This window comes from Camelina sativa, chromosome 15, assembly GCF_000633955.1.
Source record: "Camelina sativa cultivar DH55 chromosome 15, Cs, whole genome shotgun sequence".
NCBI lineage: Eukaryota > Viridiplantae > Streptophyta > Magnoliopsida > Brassicales > Brassicaceae > Camelina > Camelina sativa.
In genome coordinates this window covers 29,860,731-29,881,192 of record NC_025699.1, presented here as the reverse complement: position 1 = coordinate 29,881,192, position 20,462 = coordinate 29,860,731, and the positions used below count along the sequence as shown (strand labels likewise).

The 20,462-nt window shown below is 33.6% G+C and overlaps 4 protein-coding genes across 5 annotated transcripts; 2 read left to right on the top strand and 2 right to left on the bottom strand.

Annotated features, from left to right (window-relative positions):
- Positions 1,970-7,306, top strand: LOC104747884 (cytokinin dehydrogenase 2-like). Its single transcript, XM_010469595.2, has 6 exons — positions 1,970-2,742; positions 3,543-3,670; positions 4,849-5,106; positions 5,435-5,703; positions 5,801-5,946; positions 7,081-7,306. The coding sequence occupies exons 1-6, from the start codon at positions 2,169-2,171 to the stop codon at positions 7,224-7,226; spliced, it is 1,521 nt and encodes a 506-aa protein (XP_010467897.1). The 5' UTR covers positions 1,970-2,168; the 3' UTR covers positions 7,227-7,306.
- On the bottom strand, positions 7,392-10,029 carry LOC104747883 (DNA repair protein recA homolog 3, mitochondrial-like). 2 transcript variants are annotated; one of them, XM_010469593.2, is made up of 8 exons: positions 9,764-10,029; positions 9,488-9,545; positions 9,094-9,314; positions 8,860-8,947; positions 8,595-8,776; positions 8,354-8,500; positions 8,152-8,286; positions 7,392-8,001 (listed from the first exon to the last, which is right to left on the bottom strand). In XM_010469593.2, exons 1-8 carry the CDS (start codon positions 9,818-9,820, stop codon positions 7,579-7,581), a joined length of 1,311 nt encoding a protein of 436 aa, XP_010467895.1. In that variant the 5' UTR covers positions 9,821-10,029; the 3' UTR covers positions 7,392-7,578. The 2 variants fall into 2 exon arrangements, with proteins under 2 accessions (XP_010467895.1, XP_010467896.1); XM_010469594.2 differs by having other exon boundaries at positions 8,604-8,776; positions 9,764-10,028.
- LOC104747882 (nucleosome assembly protein 1;2) lies at positions 10,250-13,102 on the bottom strand. Its single transcript, XM_010469592.1, has 12 exons — positions 12,943-13,102; positions 12,803-12,846; positions 12,501-12,596; positions 12,269-12,361; positions 11,941-12,028; positions 11,771-11,832; positions 11,497-11,681; positions 11,234-11,411; positions 11,102-11,145; positions 10,800-11,013; positions 10,675-10,692; positions 10,250-10,572 (listed from the first exon to the last, which is right to left on the bottom strand). Exons 1-12 carry the CDS (start codon positions 12,986-12,988, stop codon positions 10,504-10,506), a joined length of 1,137 nt encoding a protein of 378 aa, XP_010467894.1. The 5' UTR covers positions 12,989-13,102; the 3' UTR covers positions 10,250-10,503.
- On the top strand, positions 15,341-18,405 carry LOC104747881 (casein kinase 1-like protein 5). The gene is made up of 14 exons (XM_010469591.2): positions 15,341-15,666; positions 15,761-15,801; positions 15,922-15,991; positions 16,087-16,235; positions 16,343-16,438; positions 16,528-16,598; positions 16,687-16,748; positions 16,864-16,927; positions 17,012-17,096; positions 17,230-17,356; positions 17,451-17,533; positions 17,619-17,682; positions 17,763-17,851; positions 17,929-18,405. The coding sequence occupies exons 1-14, from the start codon at positions 15,591-15,593 to the stop codon at positions 18,154-18,156; spliced, it is 1,305 nt and encodes a 434-aa protein (XP_010467893.1). The 5' UTR covers positions 15,341-15,590; the 3' UTR covers positions 18,157-18,405.

The window sequence follows — 20,462 nt, the reverse complement described above, 5'->3', positions numbered from 1 at the left end:
AACTCACTACCTCACACATTACTCATTATTAACGTTAGCCATTACACTACTTTAAACTTTATTCAATTACTTGATTACAATGTTATATAACATCTAGGTTTGTAAGTTTTGATATTTATTTGTTCATGATTGTAATCATATCTTATTATATAAAGTTGGGTTTTGAAAGTTAGTCATTAACAAGATTTTGACATGTGTCAAGTTATCAATCTCAGATTTAGACATATGTAAAAGTTCATGTGGAATTTTATTATTTTGTTTTAAAAAATATTAATAAAGTAAAAAGATAATTATCAAATATAACAGAATTTATAAAAAAAAATATAAAGTTTTTAAAATAATTATAAGAAGATTATATATATATATATATATTTCATAAAATTCAAAATTATAATATTACTTACTTATTTTTAATTTTAAGTTATTAATTCTAAAAAAATATAGAAAAAGAGATTAAGGAAAATATACAGTTAATTATTAATTCTAAATTTTGTAAATACTCAGTTCTACATAATCATATATCGTCTCATTTTAAAATAATTTATTCATTTTAAAATAATTTATTCATAAACACTGGCAGTGTTACACCAAACTGTTAAAACTTAAAAGGAAAAATACCAAATAAAATATATAACTATAGTATTGTTTTTAAAATTATGGTAAACAAATAAAAAAATAATTTTAAAATAAAATTTTACGATTTTCATTAAGAGTTTGTACATTAGTTATTATAAAACATCACAAACTCTTAAATTGAATGGTTAGATAACAAAGAAAAATAAATATTTGATTTATATATTGGCTCCAAAAATAATCGGTAAACAAAAAATTAAGCTGGGAATAATCGGATTAGTTGGGTTATAATCAAATTAGACAGATATAAGTAGATAATATGTGTTAGGCAGGGATTAGTCATTAATCGAGGCGAAGAAGATGGACCTAGCGATTTTACAGGGTGTAATTGGTGGTAGACGAGGATTTCTAAATGGAGTGTTCAATTTCAATAATTTACATAGCAATTTGAGCATTTGTGATCTTTACGCTCTAATTTGAGGGCAATATTGGGCTATATCTTTCTAGTCCAAACGCATCCCATGTGTTTAACCTGGTTCTCTTGTACTCTACATATTTGTATCTTGTACTCTACATATTTGTATAGGCGATCATTATAGCCAAGTCAGTTCCGCTAGCTATCTACTTTGCCCCACAACTTATCCAGTGAATACATTCAGCTGGTGCCGAAGGAAGAAAAAATTCAAAATATGTCTCATTATGAGGCCAACAGCAATACGATCGAATGCTGCATTAGATTTCTTTCTATCTTTCTTTGATGAGATGCTGGAGAGTTTGTGTCCCTAAGCCTTTACAAGTCTCCTCTTAGTCAACAGCAATATATGTTTTTTTTTTTAATGTTTTGATTAAAAGAAGCAAAAACCTTAATTAATTTGTTCTGTTTGAGTCTAGCTAGTGTCTCCAAGCTCATCACAAGACTCATCATCACTTGTGTGCCGCTCTTCACTTTCAAAACTGTCCATCCAATCCAAATCAGTGTCAAGGAGACTGCCCATTGGGCATTGGCCAGCCAAGATTCGGGCTCCAATCGGGAGCTTAGTTTCAACCGAATCATTCACAACAGGATACACTCCTTGACCTACACGACTTTTCTCCCCTCTAGGATCTCATATATGACTCGGTGGTAGGTTTATGTTCATGGGCACATTACCGGAAGCTTTTTTAATTCAGTTTGACTCTTTTATATTTTTTCTCGACGAACCTAAGAATTTTTTGGTAGAGAATATAGTTAAATATGCCATAAATATAGTCAAAACTTATTTTTATCTTTATGAAATATCTAAATATGGGGATGTGCTCACTCTTTTTTACCAAAAAAAAAAAATATGGGGATGTGCTTAATCTTTTTTCTCCAAGGATTCAAAGAGTTAAAAAAATATTAAATATTTCACTCTTTTTAAAGTAATTTGAGATCTTCATTTTGACTTCAAAATTTAATGTTACGTATATTATTTGCCATAATTATATATGGCTAAATCTTCCGCAAGTTGGTATATAGGAATAGGATATCCATATATATACAACAAATTAATATCGCTATTTATTTAAGTGAAAGTTCTCTTCTTCAAGTTCCGATTAAAGCGAGAGAAAAAAAAATGGCTAATCTTCGTCTAATGATCACTCTAATCACAGTTTTGGTTTGTTTATTCTCGAGCTTCACCAAATCATCCAAAGACATTAGAATTGATTTACCTAAATCCCTTAACCTCACCCTTTTAACCGATCCTTCCACCATCTCCGCCGCCTCTCAAGACTTCGGAAACATCACCACCGTCACTCCCGGCGGCGTAATCTGCCCCTCCTCATCCTCCGATATATCTCGTCTCCTCCACTACGCCGCGAACGGAAAAATAACGTTCCAAGTGGCGGCTCGCGGCCAAGGCCACTCCTTGAAAGGCCAAGCCTCCGTCTCGGGAGGAGTCGTCGTCAACATGACATGTCTCTCTGACGTGGTGGTTTCGAAAGACAAGAAGTATGCTGACGTGGCGGCGGGGACGTTGTGGGTGGATGTGTTGAAAAAGACGGCGGAGAAAGGTGTTTCGCCGGTTTGTTGGACAGATTACTTGCATATAAGCGTCGGAGGAACGCTGTCAAATGGCGGAATCGGTGGTCAAGTGTTTCGAAACGGTCCTCTTATTAGTAACGTCCTTGAGTTGGACGTTATAACTGGTACGCATCTTCTAAACTAATTTGATACATTTAAAAAAAAAAATATAGTACTTTTGGTGTACCATATGTTTAATGTTTAAGATTTTATAGTTCGGCAAAACTTTTTGCACCACACGCAATATGGAATCTTCGAAAAACAAAATGCGTAACGCATCTAAGATATATATATATATATATATTGTTTCAAGGAACTTTTGTATTTCCTACGAAATGAAGCATACACACATAAGACATTTTGTCGTGAATTAATAGATATAATTAAGACTGATTAACCACAATTGGTAGCGTGATAATTTGGATTTTTGTAATGCACAAACATGCATGACGCATGCATATGGAACTTTTCGGTTTTCTAGATTTTTTGTTGTTTCTTTCCTTTTTCAGTTTTTCAGCTACAATCAAATTACAATAATAGGTCAACGAATTAAAATAACTATGTTGGTTGACATTTTCACCAGCAACATTCATATGACGGTAACCTACATTTTTGGAAGGGACATTTTTTTTCTTGGGTTGAAATTTTATTTGAAGGAATACACTTATGCACACCATAATTTGTATAAATTAACGTGAACTGTATGAGAGCATAACTCATAATGAATGTTTTTACAAACAAAATACATATAGAATTTTTAAATATATCATTTCTCAACCCATAAGGTGGCAAAATTTTAATCATGTGGTAGTGGTTTGTTTGAAAATTTAAATCATGACTTGTTGCAAATCTTTCTTTAAATATTATTATACGTACGGAGTTTTTAAACATAATTTTTGCTTGATATTTAATATATTTATTTCAGGGAAAGGTGAACTGTTGACATGCTCGCCAAAGCTAAACTCAGAATTGTTCTATGGAGTGTTAGGAGGTTTGGGTCAATTTGGAATTATAACGAGAGCCAGAATTGTTTTAGACCATGCACCTAAAAGGGTACGTATTATCTCATCTTACCAATTATTTTATATTCATTGAATATATCTGTTTATTTGGTCAACATTCATATATGGCCCAATTTTTATTAGTAGTTACCTTTCAATTTCTATTTGATACAATTTTTTAGTAAATAGAAAATGAATCTTTTGCAAGAGTTTGATTTTCTTATGATTTTCATTGAGATAAAATAGAAAATGTCATTTATGAAAGAAAGCTTCGTTATGAAAAGATGAAAACTATGCAAATCAGACTTAAATTTTAGCAGTTTTAGTCATTTAGAACAAGAAGAATTGTTTCCACAGCCTTTTAAAAAAAACTAGGATAGAGTAACACTAGTATATAAATGGGTATCCAATAATAATCATGTAAACTTTGTGTGAATATATATGCCAGCATTGATAAGTGGTATATTCATAATTTTCGCAAAAAAAAAAGATGATTTCAGTATTTTTATGCGAAAATGTTATTAAGACTTCTTTATTTTTTTGTATATATCATTTAGTCATAAGTTACCTGAACAAAACCGGGATGGAAAATAATTACGTCTATTTATAAATCGGATAATGTCTATTTATGTTATGACTTTACACTAAGAGAGTTAGAGACGTATGGATCACAAATTATGAAGCTTTGTTAGATGGTATCCGAAAACTAAAATTAGGTGTACAATTAATTTGGTAGGAATTTGGAATTCAGCTTCAGGTCAAAAGGCTTAAATTTGAACAAAATCTATGCATTGAATAAATAAGATATGGCTTATTTCATTATGTATACTTTATATTCCTAGGACTTGTTGTCCAATCTTGTCTTATGCGTGCAAATCTTTTTGATGTCAACATATAATCCTTGTCTATAAGAGTGAAGCTCCTCAATTAGTCAAATATACTCCAACGTTTGGTAAAATACTATATAGTATAGTCTTTGGGTATTAATGGTAAGTTTGTTGACTAACTAGAATCTTACAACCGTGGTTAACACTATAATTGGTTATCATTTTAAACATAACGTCAGATCACTAGTAAAACTGATTTGGTCACAATAATAATATACGATGACGTTCTGTTTTATTTTCAACTGTTCACGACGTTGAAAAATGTGAAAATAATAGACTTAATTTTTTTTTGTGTATAATAAATTAAAGGGAGTTTTTTTTTTTTCCAAATAAAATTTTGTAGGCCAAATGGTTTCGGATGCTCTACAGTGACTTCACAGCTTTTACAAAGGACCAAGAACGTTTGATATCAATGGCCAATGATAGTGGAGTTGACTATTTAGAAGGCCAAATATTTATGTCAAACGGCGTAGTTGACACTTCTTTTTTCCCACCGTCCGATCAATCTAAAGTCGCTGATTTAGTGAAGAAGCACGGTATCATCTACGTTCTCGAAGCAGCCAAGTATTATGATGATCCCAATCTTCCCATCATCCACACGGTACTACACATTTACATATTCATCATCACCTCTCGATCATACCATAAGAAATTTATATGATATTTACTGCACTACATTAACATATATATACCACTTAATCTTCTCATGATCTACATACGTCATTTTAAGTGTTACTACTTTGGTTATGCGTTGATACTCGCTCACTTGTTCACCATCTTGATCACATTCACATCATCATTGCACCACATACACACACACAGACACATCATCATCATCATCATCATCATCATCACCACATACATCACCATATATTGTCTATAGATTCGTAATTCAGAGACCAACTAAATATCATTTATTGAGTTTGTAGGTGATTGACAAACTCAATAAAAGCCAAAGTTACTTGCCCGGGTTCATATCAATGCACGACGTGACCTACTTCGATTTCTTGAACCGTGTACAAGTCGAAGAAAATAAACTTAGATCATTGGGATTATGGGAAGTTCCTCATCCATGGCTTAACCTTTACGTCCCTAAATCTCGTATTCTCGATTTTCATGAGGGTGCTGTCAAAAACATTCTTTCTAAGCAAAAATCAGCTTCGGGACTCGCTCTCCTCTATCCCATTAACCGGAATAAGTACGTTCATTCCTCTCTATTCGGATTTATCTCCAAGAAGAACAACAAGTAGAGATCAAACTTTGATGAAATGATTTGTTGTTGTTATTATTGTTAGATGGAACAATCGTATGTCGGCGATGATACCAGAGGTCGATGAAGATGTTATCTATGTCATCGGACTACTACAATCGGCTACTCCACAGAATTTGCAAGAAATGGAGAGCGTTAACGAGAAGATAATTAGGTTTTGTAAGGATTCAGGTATCAAGATTAAGCAATATCTAATGCATTACACCAAAAAAGAAGATTGGATTGAGCATTTTGGATCAAAATGGAATGATTTTTCAAAGAAGAAAGAGCTGTTCGATCCCAAGAAACTGTTATCTCCAGGGCAAGACATATTTTGATTAACTTTTTAAGTCTATAATTCTCTAACAGAAATAGAATGCTTTTACTTTTGTAGTCTCGTAGACTGCTTAATAAATAAAAAAAAAAAATTGGTTTTTCTCAATGATATATTTTTCCTTATCCGAAAACAAGAACCTATAAAATTGATCAATGAGATTTAAATGTTAAACATTAAAATTTTCCTATAAAAATTACAAAAATGTATCACCCACATCAAACGATTAAATATGTAAATGTGATTTTAACTCGCACAAAAATTACATGAGGAGCCGGAAACCGAATCCAAACCAGATTAAACCGAAAAAACTCTAGGCCAAAGGAAAAATATTATACTAAACCGGACGCCTCTGATCAGGTTGCTTCACCAACCACTCCAGCAGCAGTGGCAACAACAGGAGCTGTTGATTCATCATCATCTGTGTTGTCAGGTGAAACCACAACTCTCAGGGAATCTTCATCCTCAGGTTCAGATTCAGATTCCTTATCTGCAGCTTCATCGGCGATGAGTTTGTCTTGGAGCTTCTTCATGAGCTCTTCTTGATCAGATTCGTTCTGTCTCAGGAATTTCTTTAAGGCCTCTTTCCCATGGTAGTTTTTACCATTGAGATTGTAGAATGTTCCGTTCTTCGCGATGAACTTGTGCTTTATGCTCAGGTCGATTATCTCAGTGACCTTGCAGATTCCTTTGCCGAATTCAAGCTCAAACTGAGCAGTCCTAAATGGTGGAGCGAGTTTGTTCTTCACTATCTTCACCGAGACTTGACTTCCCGTTGTCTGCACAAAAGCATACAATCTCATGGTTTCAAACACTAGCAGTTTGTAGACAACATTAAGTTATTCTGAAGGTCAGTTTTGTTCGAAACTAAGGAGCAAATAAAAAAACTTAAGTGATCATTTAAACACACATCACGAACATATGACAGGTCATAAGAGCATGGAACCCATCATAATGTGTAAGCGGGGTTCGGAAGTTTACCTCTTCGCNAGGTATCAAGATTAAGCAATATCTAATGCATTACACCAAAAAAGAAGATTGGATTGAGCATTTTGGATCAAAATGGAATGATTTTTCAAAGAAGAAAGAGCTGTTCGATCCCAAGAAACTGTTATCTCCAGGGCAAGACATATTTTGATTAACTTTTTAAGTCTATAATTCTCTAACAGAAATAGAATGCTTTTACTTTTGTAGTCTCGTAGACTGCTTAATAAATAAAAAAAAAAAATTGGTTTTTCTCAATGATATATTTTTCCTTATCCGAAAACAAGAACCTATAAAATTGATCAATGAGATTTAAATGTTAAACATTAAAATTTTCCTATAAAAATTACAAAAATGTATCACCCACATCAAACGATTAAATATGTAAATGTGATTTTAACTCGCACAAAAATTACATGAGGAGCCGGAAACCGAATCCAAACCAGATTAAACCGAAAAAACTCTAGGCCAAAGGAAAAATATTATACTAAACCGGACGCCTCTGATCAGGTTGCTTCACCAACCACTCCAGCAGCAGTGGCAACAACAGGAGCTGTTGATTCATCATCATCTGTGTTGTCAGGTGAAACCACAACTCTCAGGGAATCTTCATCCTCAGGTTCAGATTCAGATTCCTTATCTGCAGCTTCATCGGCGATGAGTTTGTCTTGGAGCTTCTTCATGAGCTCTTCTTGATCAGATTCGTTCTGTCTCAGGAATTTCTTTAAGGCCTCTTTCCCATGGTAGTTTTTACCATTGAGATTGTAGAATGTTCCGTTCTTCGCGATGAACTTGTGCTTTATGCTCAGGTCGATTATCTCAGTGACCTTGCAGATTCCTTTGCCGAATTCAAGCTCAAACTGAGCAGTCCTAAATGGTGGAGCGAGTTTGTTCTTCACTATCTTCACCGAGACTTGACTTCCCGTTGTCTGCACAAAAGGCATACAATCTCAGGGTTTCAAACACTAGCAAATGCAGTTTGTAGACAACATTTAAAGAGACACACATCACGAACATAAGACAGGTCGTAAGATAAGAGCTTGGAACACATAATGCGTAAGCGGGTTTCGGATGTTTACCTCTTCGCCTTTCTTGATAAGTCCAATTCGCTTAATGTTCAAACGCATAGAAGCATAAAACTTCAAAGCATTTCCACCACAGGTAACTTCTGTTGGACCTCCAAATCCTCCAAACGTAGATAGTTTTGATCTCACCTGTAAATAAAACATTCACATAAGAGGAACTTTTCAACAAATCTCAGCTACTAAAGTTGTCTTTTACCTGATTTATAAAGATGAGAAGTGTTTGCGATAACGATAAAGAATGGCTCAATTTACGCAAAGCTTGGCTCATCAATCTGGCTTGCATAGCCATATGGGCATCACCCATCTCACCTTCGAGTTCTCCTTTAGGTACAAGAGCAGCCACCTGTGAAACAAAATCACATGGAATTCATGAGAGAGCAAAATAATAGATCCCAAAGCAAAAGCATCAAACCAGTTATCCATCCCATATAAATCACCTTACTTACACTGTCAACTACAATAACATCAACTGAACCACTTCGGATTAAAGTGTCCACAAGACTAAGGGCCTGTTCACCACAATCAGGCTGCGATAGAAGTAGGTTTTCAGTATTTACACCGATAGCCTTAGCAAGTGATGAATCAAGAGCATGCTCAGCATCTACAAAGACACAGGTTCCTGTATGCAAAGAGAACTTTCTTTAGGATACTAAATACAATATAAAGAACATTGCTGACGAGTTAAAAGAAACGTGTAACAACCTCCTTGTTTTTGTGCTTCTGCAATAACATGAAGAGCAAGTGTAGTCTTTCCCGATGCTTCAGGACCATATATCTCCACAACACGCCCCTATGGAAAATCACAATGGGGAGACCAATATTATTAGACTCTTCAAAGAGATACATAAATCTCAATTAAACAAAGCTAAACATCGAAACAGAACCAACCTAAGAAAACACTAAATCACAATATCACCAAGAGAGATAAATATATACCTTAGGAAGGCCACCGACTCCCAATGCTACATCGAGGGCAAAAGATCCGGTAGAGAAAACAGGAACATTTCTAGGAGAAACAGCACGACCGAGCCACATTATCGAGCCTTTGCCAAATGAACTTGTAATCTGATCAAGTGCTTGCTGCAAAGCAATCTCCTTTTTGGACATACCTTCCTCAGATGATGATCCATTTCCATCTGACTTACTCTTCTTTTTAGCTTCAAAAGAAAAGAAATTGCACAGTAAAAACCTCAATTGTAACAACCATAATGAAAAGCTAAGCAATCATAATAGAAAACGGATTTGGCTTTAGTCTTCATCAAAATCAAAAACCAATTTCAGTAAGATCGATTCAGACACAGGTAAAAAAGCAAGCTTTAAGACAATCCACCTTTGGCAGCAAAGCCCCGAAGCTGAAACGATGTTCCAACCACAGTGCTATTAAATACCTGCAAAACCCCATGGAACCAACCAACCCTTCTCAATTAATTTACCAATCCAAACAGTAAGAGAACGAAATCAGACAAAAGAGACATAATTTGGGATTGTTTTTACGAATATGGGATTAACCAAAACACACACTCAAAATAAGCAACGAAAACGACAGTAACAGAGTTTTCTTAATTTCTGGCAAGACCCAAGTGAGAAAAATAAAGTATATAAATACCTCTGACGAGAACAGAGTCCGTCTCAGAGAAGACACGTTTCGGAGTAATCTCGCCATAGAGAAGTACTAAAGCTTCTTCTCCACTTTTATTAAACCACAGGTAAAGAAAAAACGAAGAATACCAAAAAAAAGAAAAAAAAAAAAAAAAGGAAAATTCGAACTACCCAGAAGACACACTTTTATGAACTGGAGAAAAAAATAAAAAAAGGAAGAGTTTTTAGGGTTTTAGGACTTTGTTTCCCTCCTCCTTTCTAACCTTTTTGATCGGTTTTTTTACCAAAGTCGCCGGCTTACATGTTTTGTCTTCTGTCTTTCTTAGCTCAAACCGACGTTTAAACCGGCTCATTGGTTCGTTTATGTATATTATTGATAAATTATATTCACCGGTTTAGGTTAATTCATGAACTGATTAATAATGATCATTTTAAGTACATAGTTTCTGACCAAAACCAATTTGAATAAACCAAGTTATTTTTCATTGTCGAAAATAAATTAAATTGGATTGAAATCTGACCAGAACGACATAAATATTATAACTTAAAACAAATTCATAAAAATATTACAAATGAAAAATCAAAGACTTGACCAAACCCAACCGAAGAACCAATTTTTTTTTTTTTTCAACAAACCAACCACCCAAAACTTGATATATAATAAAACCGGACCATGACTGCGCAAACTAAAGAAACACAACCTCGGCTCAAACTCAAAGACCTCACACTCTTTTTTCTTCAGATTCTTCACTGCTGTTTACATTCCGGTGGCCTCTCACCTGTTTGACCTTCCGCAACTTGACTTCTTCCTGCCTTCTGTTTATTAAAAAAAAATAGAGACCTCTGGTTAGTGACAGTCGTTGGATTATCAACCAAGAAACATATATCCAACTGTTGAGATTGGTTGATTGTTTAAACCTTGTGTCCAGCTGATGACTGCAAAATAAAACGAACAAGAAAAGAGAAACCACCAAATCAGTTTCAGAGTTTTTTTTAGTTGTATGTTAGAGACATAAAGTAAACCAATAATATCACATAATTACCCTCTTTTTGTTCTTCTTTCCTTGATCAGCTTCTTCCTCCTCGTCATCATCCTCATCATCATCCTCCTCATCCTCATCATCTTCCTCGTCCTCTTCATCATCATCCTCGTCAATCTCATCATCGTCCTCCTCCATATCAAGGTCATCTGCCTCAACAGCTTCACCAGTGAACCATGACACAGCGTGCGAGATGATCTTTTCTTTTATGGTTGATCTACAGGATAAACAGTAGGTAGATTCAGATATTATAACTGAGAGAATTTAAGTGAAGAGAACTGAAGATGAAATAAAAAGGTACAAACCCGATATCATAGTCGTGTTCCATTTGGCCTTGGAGTTCATCAGCCTGTGCAAGATTTCAATGATCAGATTTACGTTTAACACAATCTTACGTACTGAATCAAAAGTTAAACTGCAACGGGAGATGGACATACCATTTCATCATCAAGATCCTCATCGTCGTCAGGAACTTGAGGTGGAGTGAAAAAGTTGAAGAAACTCTCACAGTCCTCAGTCTTAGTGATCGGCTTAGTGTTTTTGGATCCTTTCTTTGGCTTCTTTTTTAGAATCTTTTGTGTCAAACACTTGCCAGGATACCACTCAATCTCAGTCCTGAACAACAACAGTTAACAATCAATAAAGACTCTCTCGCCTTCACAATTAAAAAAGGCATATACTAAATAAAGTAAAAGATTACCCAAGGGCCTTCTCAAGGATAGGCTCATCTTCATCAATCATGTGATATGTCTTAGTCAAGACAGTGTTCTTGAAGTAAGGGTTCTGATCAAAGGAAAACTCGAGCTTGAACCCTTTTGGTTCTTCAACCCTACTCCACTTGATATCTTTAAGATACTTGAGAGCCCCTTCATCGCGCTCAGTGATCTAAAGCCATGGAAAAAAAATACACATAAGGATAAGGAGAATCGCAAATTCATTACCCAAAAAGAATAAGAAATGATCTAATAACGAACCTCCTCAGCAGTAATTTCATTGTTCTTCAATGCAATAAGCCAGAAATCTGGCACTCCTTTCTCTGAAGAAAGACAATTGTATATCATTTACAAAAGCCATGTGCTCATCATCATCATCATAAGAAACTAATAAAATAAACATACTTCAGAGTAAGAACTGATAAAATTACCTTCAGCTGCTTTCTCTTCTCCTTGTTCTGATTTTACTTCTTCCCCTGCGCCTTCAACTTCAACCACACCGTTTACAATCTCATATCGCTGCATGTGATTGGGGAATTAGGAAAGAGGAAAACCATCACCATTAGTTATAATCACGAATGATGCCCAAAAAAAAGGTAAAGAACATGCATCCCTAATGATTCACGGAAGTACCAACAGAGAGAAGTCATATTTTTTAACTTTCAGCAGTTGAGGTGTCATCATGTATTACAAAGATAGTCTAATAATAGGAAATTAAAGACCATAAGCAGCTCAAAGAATCAAAGACCGTTATCAAACCTTGGTATACAAAGGCTGGTATAGCTTTTGATATTTAGCTTCTAGAGCTGCCCTCTCTTCGAAGAATTTGGCTTCCATCTCATCATATTGGTTCTGCAAAGGTTTCATACAAAAACAAAAAGGAATCAAACAATTGTTCACTCCACCAAATATCATCAGAACACAACAACAGCAATCTAAACAAAATACAAAATCAAAGATCACAAAGTAAAAAGGCTGAAAATTTACTAACCTGAATCTCTCTTAGAACCTCGACACGCTTCCTGACAGTCGGAGTCAAGTTCTCAAGGACGTCTGAGTGTTGTCCAGCCAAGTTCTGCAACTTGTTCTGCAGCAAACACACAAATCAGGAAAATAAGTACAATAGCTATCAAAAAGTCACAAAACTTTACAAACCAATCAAATTAAGATGCAGAGACAATCCCTAAAAAACCAAATTCGAATTCTCTTATAATCAAATCGATCCCTAAAACCCAATCTACATATAGTCATAACACCCAAATCATATCGTGAATTAGAAAAAAAAAAACTCACCTTAAGAGCATTAACAAGCCCGGCACGATCCTCCTCGTTAAGAGCTACAAGCAAAACACAAAAAGAGAAGCTTTTTTCAATAAATCAAGAAAACGAAAAGAGAACCCACAAAGGCCTCGGTCTAGAGTAAAATATGTTACCGGCGGTGAGATCGGCCATGTTCATGCTGTCCTTGTCGTTGCTCATCTTCGCAAGAAAAGAATCTGGCGGAGGAAGAGGAGGAGGAGGAAGATAAGAAACCTTAAAACCCTAGATTTTTGGGGACAAATAGAGAAGAAAAGAAAATATATAAATAAATGAAAAAAGGGCTTTGAGAAAATGACCAGACCGAATTAACTGGACACTTTTTTTTATAAGGGCGACAATATCTGTATTTATTTATTTTTTATTATATTTGCCTATTTGGGTTAATGTTTTTAATTGAAAAGAGCAAAGCCGTGTTTGGTCATTATGGCCAAGGCCCAAACCCAAAAAAACCATAAAAAATAGCATAAATTATGAGAATATATTGAGTTTAATTTTAATTGATATGTTTTAATTATATGGCAATAAAGAATAAATAAGAAAAAGGGGTTGTTATAAAAAATAAAATAAAATAAAAGGGTTTTAAGAGGAAAGAGGAATTCAAATACCACATTCAAAGTTTTTTTTTTCCAAAATACTATATTTTAGTTTTTTTTCCAAAAATACAACACAAATTTTATTTTCCAAATACCACAAACACAAAAAATCTGGAGGACTTGGCGCAAGTGAACGATAAGACACTGCTTTCCCAGAGCAATGGTGACCACATTCGGTCCATCTCCATGCACAATCAAGCCGACCTAGAATTAGGAGACTTTTTCCAAAAATGCAAAACATAAACAGAGAAACACACCACATCACCAAGCTTTTTAATCGTTCATATCAAAAATTAATGAACCATGATTTGGATTGTAATAAGAAACTGTGAATGTTGCCGATTATATCAGATATGTATTTGAGGTGTACAACAAGTTAATGTCGTCGATTATATCAAGCAAGTTAATGTCGTCGATTATAACAGATTTTTGGATCCATGTCCCAAACAAACACACTTGCTTCACAACTCAAAATTAGATCTATTGAAATTGTGAAACGAGCTCTCAAAACCAGTTGAATAGAGAATCACATTCATCAAGGCTAACAATCTTTCCTAAACAGATTCTATTGGGATATTGAGAACCGGAGATCAAATCGAGAGATCGACTTGCACCTTTTTTGCTCTGTGGATTATACTCGTACATCAATTTTAACACATCCAACCATTTCATAAATTTTACATAATTATAATATTTGAAATTCATAAAAGTTTAAATATTATTAATTTTCTAAATGTTTTATATTTATAATATTTTAAAAATATTTCTATTTATAAAATTTATTTAAAATAAATATTAAAATAATTTGAAATTTTTTAAAATAAAGAAACCAGAATAACCGAATAAAAAATTTAAATTTGAATAAATGATAAGGGGGAGGTATTGGTTTAGGATTTAGAAAGAGTTTTAATGACTTTGTGTTTTTAAAAATCTTGCTGATTTTTTAAATCATAGAAAATTAGAAAGTAAAAATGAAGAATTCTATAAGAGATTGTTTAGGAAGTTATTTTAAATCTTGCTGATTTGTGTTTCCTAATCTTGTAAAATATTTCATAAAATCTTTCAAAATCTTTCTATTTGATGAAAGAGTTTTCATGACTTTTGTTATGAAGGAAATGTTATAAAATCCTAAACCAATAACACAAAATTTGAATTCATTAACAATCCATGATTCTTTTGTTTTAATTGAATAACATAAAACTTTTAATGACTTTATAAGACTCTTAATCCAATAACACTAGATTTATCAAGATTTTAGATAACTTTTTACAAATCCACAACCAATAACACCAAATTTTTAAAGAGTTTTAAAAAGTCTTGATTGAATAACAACATATTTTACATAACTTTTAAAATCATTCAAATTCTTTCTAAATCCTAAACCAATAACCCCCTAAATCAAGCTTCCTGCTCCTTTATATTATGACTAAACCATTGCCAAAAAAATTCAAGCCTAAAATTTTTTGAATTACATCATATGCAGAAAAATCACAAATCTTATAAACTAAATATTTTATATAATAATTCAAAATAATTTAAATATAAATTCAAATAACAATGAAAAGAGAATCAAATATCTATATTTGAATTAAATAGAGAGATTTTCCTGTCTTTTAAAATTTTACCTATAATTGATCTTGAAGTTTAAAAATGTTTAAAAATGTATTTCAAAAATACTAGTATAGATTTTGTAACTAGTAGGTAAATTTTTTTTCGTTTTCTATTAAAAGATCTATGAATGTTGAAATACGTACGAATTTCTCTATTTTAGCGATTTTTTGGAATTTAGGTAAATGTATTTTTTTTTAGCAAAAGAACCTTAAAATAAATACATATATACATATATATAAATTCAGTATTTTATTTAATAAAATAAAATAAAATAAAAATATATGTACAGGCTAAGCGACACACGCACACGCGCAGCTTTTTCTTCTTCCTTGTTCCTTGTTCCTTGTTCCTGTTCTTGTTGCCCAACCAAAGCTCCCATCTCATGGAATCTCACTAATTTCCTCACCTACGCACTCCCCTATTTCAACTACTCTGTGAAACCCTCTTAGTTTTTTTTTTAATTATTTTCACTTCACTTTCTCCGGCGCGTTTGAAATCGGCTCAACATAGTAGAAGACGAACAACACAACAAGTTTAGGGTATTTTTCTAATTGGGGATGGAACCTCGTTTTGGGAATAAGTTCCGCCTTGGCCGCAAAATTGGGAGCGGCTCATTCGGAGAGATTTACCTTGGTTCGTTCGTTCGTTTCCCCCTCTTTTGGTTCATTTTTGGTCAATTACTTTCGTCTGTAAAGACTTAAGTTTTTGAGACTGGTTGTCATTGCAGGAACTGATGTTCAGACTAACGAAGAGGTTGCTATTAAACTTGTGAGTGTGTTGTTTCAAACTCCTGTTTAAAAGTCCCCATTTTGGAGAACTGACTCGAAACATTTGGGGGTTTGGATCATGATAAAGCTCGATTTTTTAAAATTTTGGGTTTTTGTGCAGGAGAGTGTGAAGACTGCGCATCCACAATTGTCATATGAGTCGAGGATTTATAGAGTTCTTCAGGGTGGAAGTAAGTACGCAATGTTTCTCTGTTGTTTTGTATTCTCATTGATTATATATAGTTTGTTTGCGGGTTAGGCTTATTCATCTCGTTGAATGATGTAGCTGGGATTCCAAACATGAAATGGTATGGCACAGAGGGTGACTTCAATGTATTAGTGATGGATTTGCTTGGTCCTAGCCTTGAAGATCTGTTTGGTTATTGCAATAGGAAGTTTAGCTTGAAGACTGTTCTTATGCTAGCTGATCAAATGGTAATGCTTTTTGATTGATTGATGCCATTCTCTTTTTCTAACAATGCAACTCTTTCAGTGCTGGGGGTTTCTTTCCATGAACCTTTTGTTTTACACCTTTCTGTCAGATCAATCGTCTCGAGTTCATCCATTCTAAGTCGTATCTTCATCGAGATATAAAACCGGATAATTTCCTCATGGGTTTGGGAAGGCGGGCAAATCAGGTTATCTTTCTTTATAAACTCTGTTATGATATTTTCGTTAGTCTCAACTTTTATTTTGGGATCTTACTTTATTTAGTCTCTTTCTCTAGGTATACATCATAGACTATGGCTTGGCTAAGAAATACAGAGACAGCTCAACTCATAGACACATCCCATACAGGTACATAATAAGGTTTTGGATGTCAGATTCTGATTTTTTTCTGACTTGGGGTTTATTTATGCATACATTTTACGTGTGAATTATTCAGGGAGAATAAAAGTCTAATTGGGACTCCGAGGTATGCCAGCTTGAACACTCACCTAGGGATCGGTAGCTTTCTATAAACCCTCCTGATTAATCGCGGATCTTATTCTCTCTTTCCCCTGGCTACTTTTTTCTTATTTCAATCTTTATGTTCATCTGTACATTTATACACATTTGGTAGAGCAAAGTCGGAGAGATGATGTAGAATCGCTTGGTTATATCCTCATGTACTTCCTCAAGGGAAGGTGAGAGTCATCATTGAGTAAACCTTTCTTTCTATCCCGCTTCTTGTCTCCCAATCCATCTCTTACATCCTGTTTTCTTTTTAGTCTCCCGTGGCAGGGACTGAAAGCTGGGAACAAGAAACAGAAGTATGATAAGATCAGCGAAAAGAAGGTTTCAACCTCCATCGAAGTAAGTTCTTCTTGTCTGGTGAACAGTTTTCGAAACTTATACAAGTCCTAGTCCCATGTACTAAGAAATGATTATGAAGTAGAGAAGGTTGATCATAGATAATACTCTTAACTTTGCATCAGTGTCTTTGCAGACGTTATGCAGAGGTCATCCTACAGAGTTTGCATCCTACTTCCATTACTGCCGCTCACTTAGGTTTGATGATAAGCCAGACTATGCATATTTGAAGAGACTATTCCGCAACCTCTTTATTCGTGAAGGTCATTTCATTTTATCTCTTCTTTCTTTCTATCAAGCTATTAAAATTCATACAGAAGCATTTGCTGACACCAAATGAGTATTTTGTTTATCCAGGTTTTCAGTTTGATTTTGTGTTTGACTGGACAGTATTTAAGTATCAGCAATCACAATCTGGAAACCCTCAACCTCGTCCCCAGGTACAGTCTTGATACTTTTAATTTTGGGCGCCGTCCATGATACATGTACATACACAGATGAATAATGCAATGTTTCTGTTGTCAGGATGGTGGTGTTGGAACTAGTTCTGGATTGAACCCTGCGGTCGGCAATTCTGAGAAGCGTCCAGGTATATTTTTGAATCCTTCTTTAAGAAAATGCAGCCAGATAGGTGTATGTATATACTTAAGGCGTGTTTGTCTGCTGTAGATGTCCCAAACCAGAGAACAAATCCGGATTTTACCCAGAAGCAGAAAGACAAGATTGTAAATGAATCTGCAGTTGCAAAGGATAAGCTGGTAAGTTTCTTGTCATGCTGTTTTTTTCCATCCCGGGTACCATATTTTGATTCGGGATGTTCATTGTGATCTCTCAGCTACTTGGATCCTTGAACTTGGGTCGATCAGAAGGATCATCATCAAGACGAGTTGTGGACTCGAGTAGCCGTGAACCATTCAGTGGCGGGAGTGACAATGCAAACTATGAAACCGCACTCAAAGGCATTGATGGTTTGCGGATCAATAACAATGCAGGCGATGAGACAGCAGCAGCGCCACATTCAAATGGAGACGATGTAGAACCCAAAGCAAAGCTCTCTGACTGAATTCATACAAGAAGCTATAAAACAAAACTGGTATTCACCTGATGCTCGTCCCAATGACGTTGTCTATGATTCTTTTGAAGAAAGCCTATTTTCACAGTTAAAGAATTGATATATAAGAGACAGGGAGATATAGATTTATATACCAAAAGTACTTCAAGTATGATTCTTCAAAGATTCATTTGTCTCCTCCATTTGTATAGAGAAACCTTTCGAATTTTCCTTCTCTATGATAATCTTCTTTTAGCCCCATACGTTCTATTAATGTGGTTTCATGGAAAATGAAAATTTTTGGAATGGTATAAATTTAAACTGGGGATAGAAATAAGATTACTAGTTGTAGTCCTTGCCTTCATATCTTGAAAATTAAACTCTGTTTAAAAAATAAAAATAAAAAGATTGCAGATAAAATTTCTTAGAAGATATTTAAAACTTTCATCAAATCGATCGAATTTGTTTGACAAATTAGTAACTAAAGCTGTATCATACAATTAGAAAAATTGTTTTGATTCCATGTCCGAGTCCAAAATTTATGACTCGTTAACCTTTTACATGTTAGTTTAAAATATTGCTTTTTTTTTTGTGTAATACTAATCTCTTGGATAAAAAGATATCATGACTTGTTTCTAGAAACATGAACACGAACTATTACATGTATGTGTATCTTCACGCATTGTGTCGGTAGGGAGAGAATTTGATGTTCAAAACCTAGAATTACAACGTACGTACCGTCTGATTATATATGTAGAGTAGAGTTCGGCTTTAAGATTGTGGGACAACCAATCATAACATGTGACATTGTGAAATGAAGTGATGCAACAAACAAACAAACTCACGCGCGTGTAATAATATATAGCTGTAAGCTATGAAGAATACCAAAACTATAAATGGAAGGAGAGAGTCTTTTTACTTTGTCCATCGCATAACCAAAACTCAATATACTACTATACTCAATCAATAAATAAACATCACATAGACTACTCGGAGAAATGAAGCATATATAACCATATGATACATACTTGGGGAAGTTTATTTGTTTATTATGTCAAGTTTTTGTGATTTTGCAGACTTGTGTTTGGGAAAAAAAAATCTCAAAAATTATACAATCTTTTTTTTTTTTTTGATTAAAATTACTCTGTTATTATGTATAGTATAGAGAGGATATACAAAAATTTTAAACATTATGATTTTTTAAAAATCTTTTTTGTTTGTCTAAAATTTTTAAAAGACTTATGATTAAGAGATATAATTAATTATCATTTATAATGATGTGTATTTTTAATGTATTTTGACGATGGAAATAATATCTTAGTGAAATATCGATTCGAAGACATATATATATAATCGGTGTTCAACAATTCGATGTCATTGCCTTCGCATTCCTTTCATCAAACACACCAATCATTATAAATGAAAGCAATATTTCCTAGTCATGGTCTTTGGGAAAAAAAAATTATTATATATATATATATATTGATACAAAATTAAAAATCAATAACTATATTTTAATATGTAGATATAATACTACTATATTAATATAATTTAAAATCTTATTAGATCATATTATGTATAACACCAACTATTACAAATGGAAATCTTTATTCGTTTAGAACAAATGTAAGTAGTCTCTCAAACACACCAATTGCTACAAAATGAAGACGTTAAACTAGTATGGTAGATAGTTAATCATGTAACGTTAAGACGTTGGATTTATTGAATAGAAAAAGAAAAAAAAAAGTTTTTGTTTAAGCAATGTGTTGATTTTAAAGCAACAAAATGAAACGAAACTGACTTCCAAAATTAATAATCGAGAGTCCTTACAAAACTTAATGAGAAGTGTTGTAGATTTAAAAAAAAAACTGTAAGAAATTTGTATAACATAACATTCATGCCGTGACTCTTAATATACAAAAAAAAAAACGTTTTCACAAGATACTAATATTTTCAGTCACGCATGTCGCAAATTATGAAACGAATTAAAATTACTTGGACAAAACATGATAATACTAACCTAAATACCTAATAATAAATTATGGATGTTTTGAATCATAAAGAAATGAGTGAACACCGTTTTGAATTATGGGGAAAACATTGTAATTAACTTGCCATTTACTTACCAAACAAATAATTTAGAATACGTCAAATATCGAATAAGAATCACAAACTTACCCTCGATATGAATCTATTAATTATTGTTGTTACACAATTACTACTATCATCACAAACTAAAACACACACAAAAAAATGATAAAAAGATTGACAGTGGATCGAAATCATCAAATATATAAATTAAAAAAAAAAAAAAAAAA

What these genes read in the sequence shown, in the direction of transcription:
- LOC104747884 (XM_010469595.2), top strand. Translation starts at nt 2,169, where the DNA reads ATGGCTAATCTTCGTCTAATGATCACTCTAATCACAGTTTTGGTTTGT. An exon ending in TGAGTTGGACGTTATAACTG is followed by an intron (nt 2,743 to 3,542) that starts GTACGCATCTTC and finishes TATTTATTTCAG; the next exon opens with GGAAAGGTGAACTGTTGACA. An exon ending in TATCCCATTAACCGGAATAA is followed by an intron (nt 5,704 to 5,800) that starts GTACGTTCATTC and finishes TATTATTGTTAG; the next exon opens with ATGGAACAATCGTATGTCGG.
- LOC104747883 (XM_010469593.2), bottom strand. Translation starts at nt 9,820, where the DNA reads ATGGCGAGATTACTCCGAAACGTGTCTTCTCTGAGACGGACTCTGTTC. An exon ending in AGAAGCACAAAAACAAGGAG is followed by an intron (nt 8,777 to 8,859) that starts GTTGTTACACGT and finishes CTTTGCATACAG; the next exon opens with GAACCTGTGTCTTTGTAGAT. An exon ending in TAGTTGACAGTGTAAGTAAG is followed by an intron (nt 8,501 to 8,594) that starts GTGATTTATATG and finishes TTTGTTTCACAG; the next exon opens with GTGGCTGCTCTTGTACCTAA.
- LOC104747881 (XM_010469591.2), top strand. Translation starts at nt 15,591, where the DNA reads ATGGAACCTCGTTTTGGGAATAAGTTCCGCCTTGGCCGCAAAATTGGG. An exon ending in ATTCGGAGAGATTTACCTTG is followed by an intron (nt 15,667 to 15,760) that starts GTTCGTTCGTTC and finishes TTGTCATTGCAG; the next exon opens with GAACTGATGTTCAGACTAAC. An exon ending in AAGAGGTTGCTATTAAACTT is followed by an intron (nt 15,802 to 15,921) that starts GTGAGTGTGTTG and finishes GTTTTTGTGCAG; the next exon opens with GAGAGTGTGAAGACTGCGCA.
- LOC104747882 (XM_010469592.1), bottom strand. Translation starts at nt 12,988, where the DNA reads ATGAGCAACGACAAGGACAGCATGAACATGGCCGATCTCACCGCCG. An exon ending in AGGTTCTAAGAGAGATTCAG is followed by an intron (nt 12,362 to 12,500) that starts GTTAGTAAATTT and finishes AAACCTTTGCAG; the next exon opens with AACCAATATGATGAGATGGA. An exon ending in ATGAAATTACTGCTGAGGAG is followed by an intron (nt 11,682 to 11,770) that starts GTTCGTTATTAG and finishes CCATGGCTTTAG; the next exon opens with ATCACTGAGCGCGATGAAGG.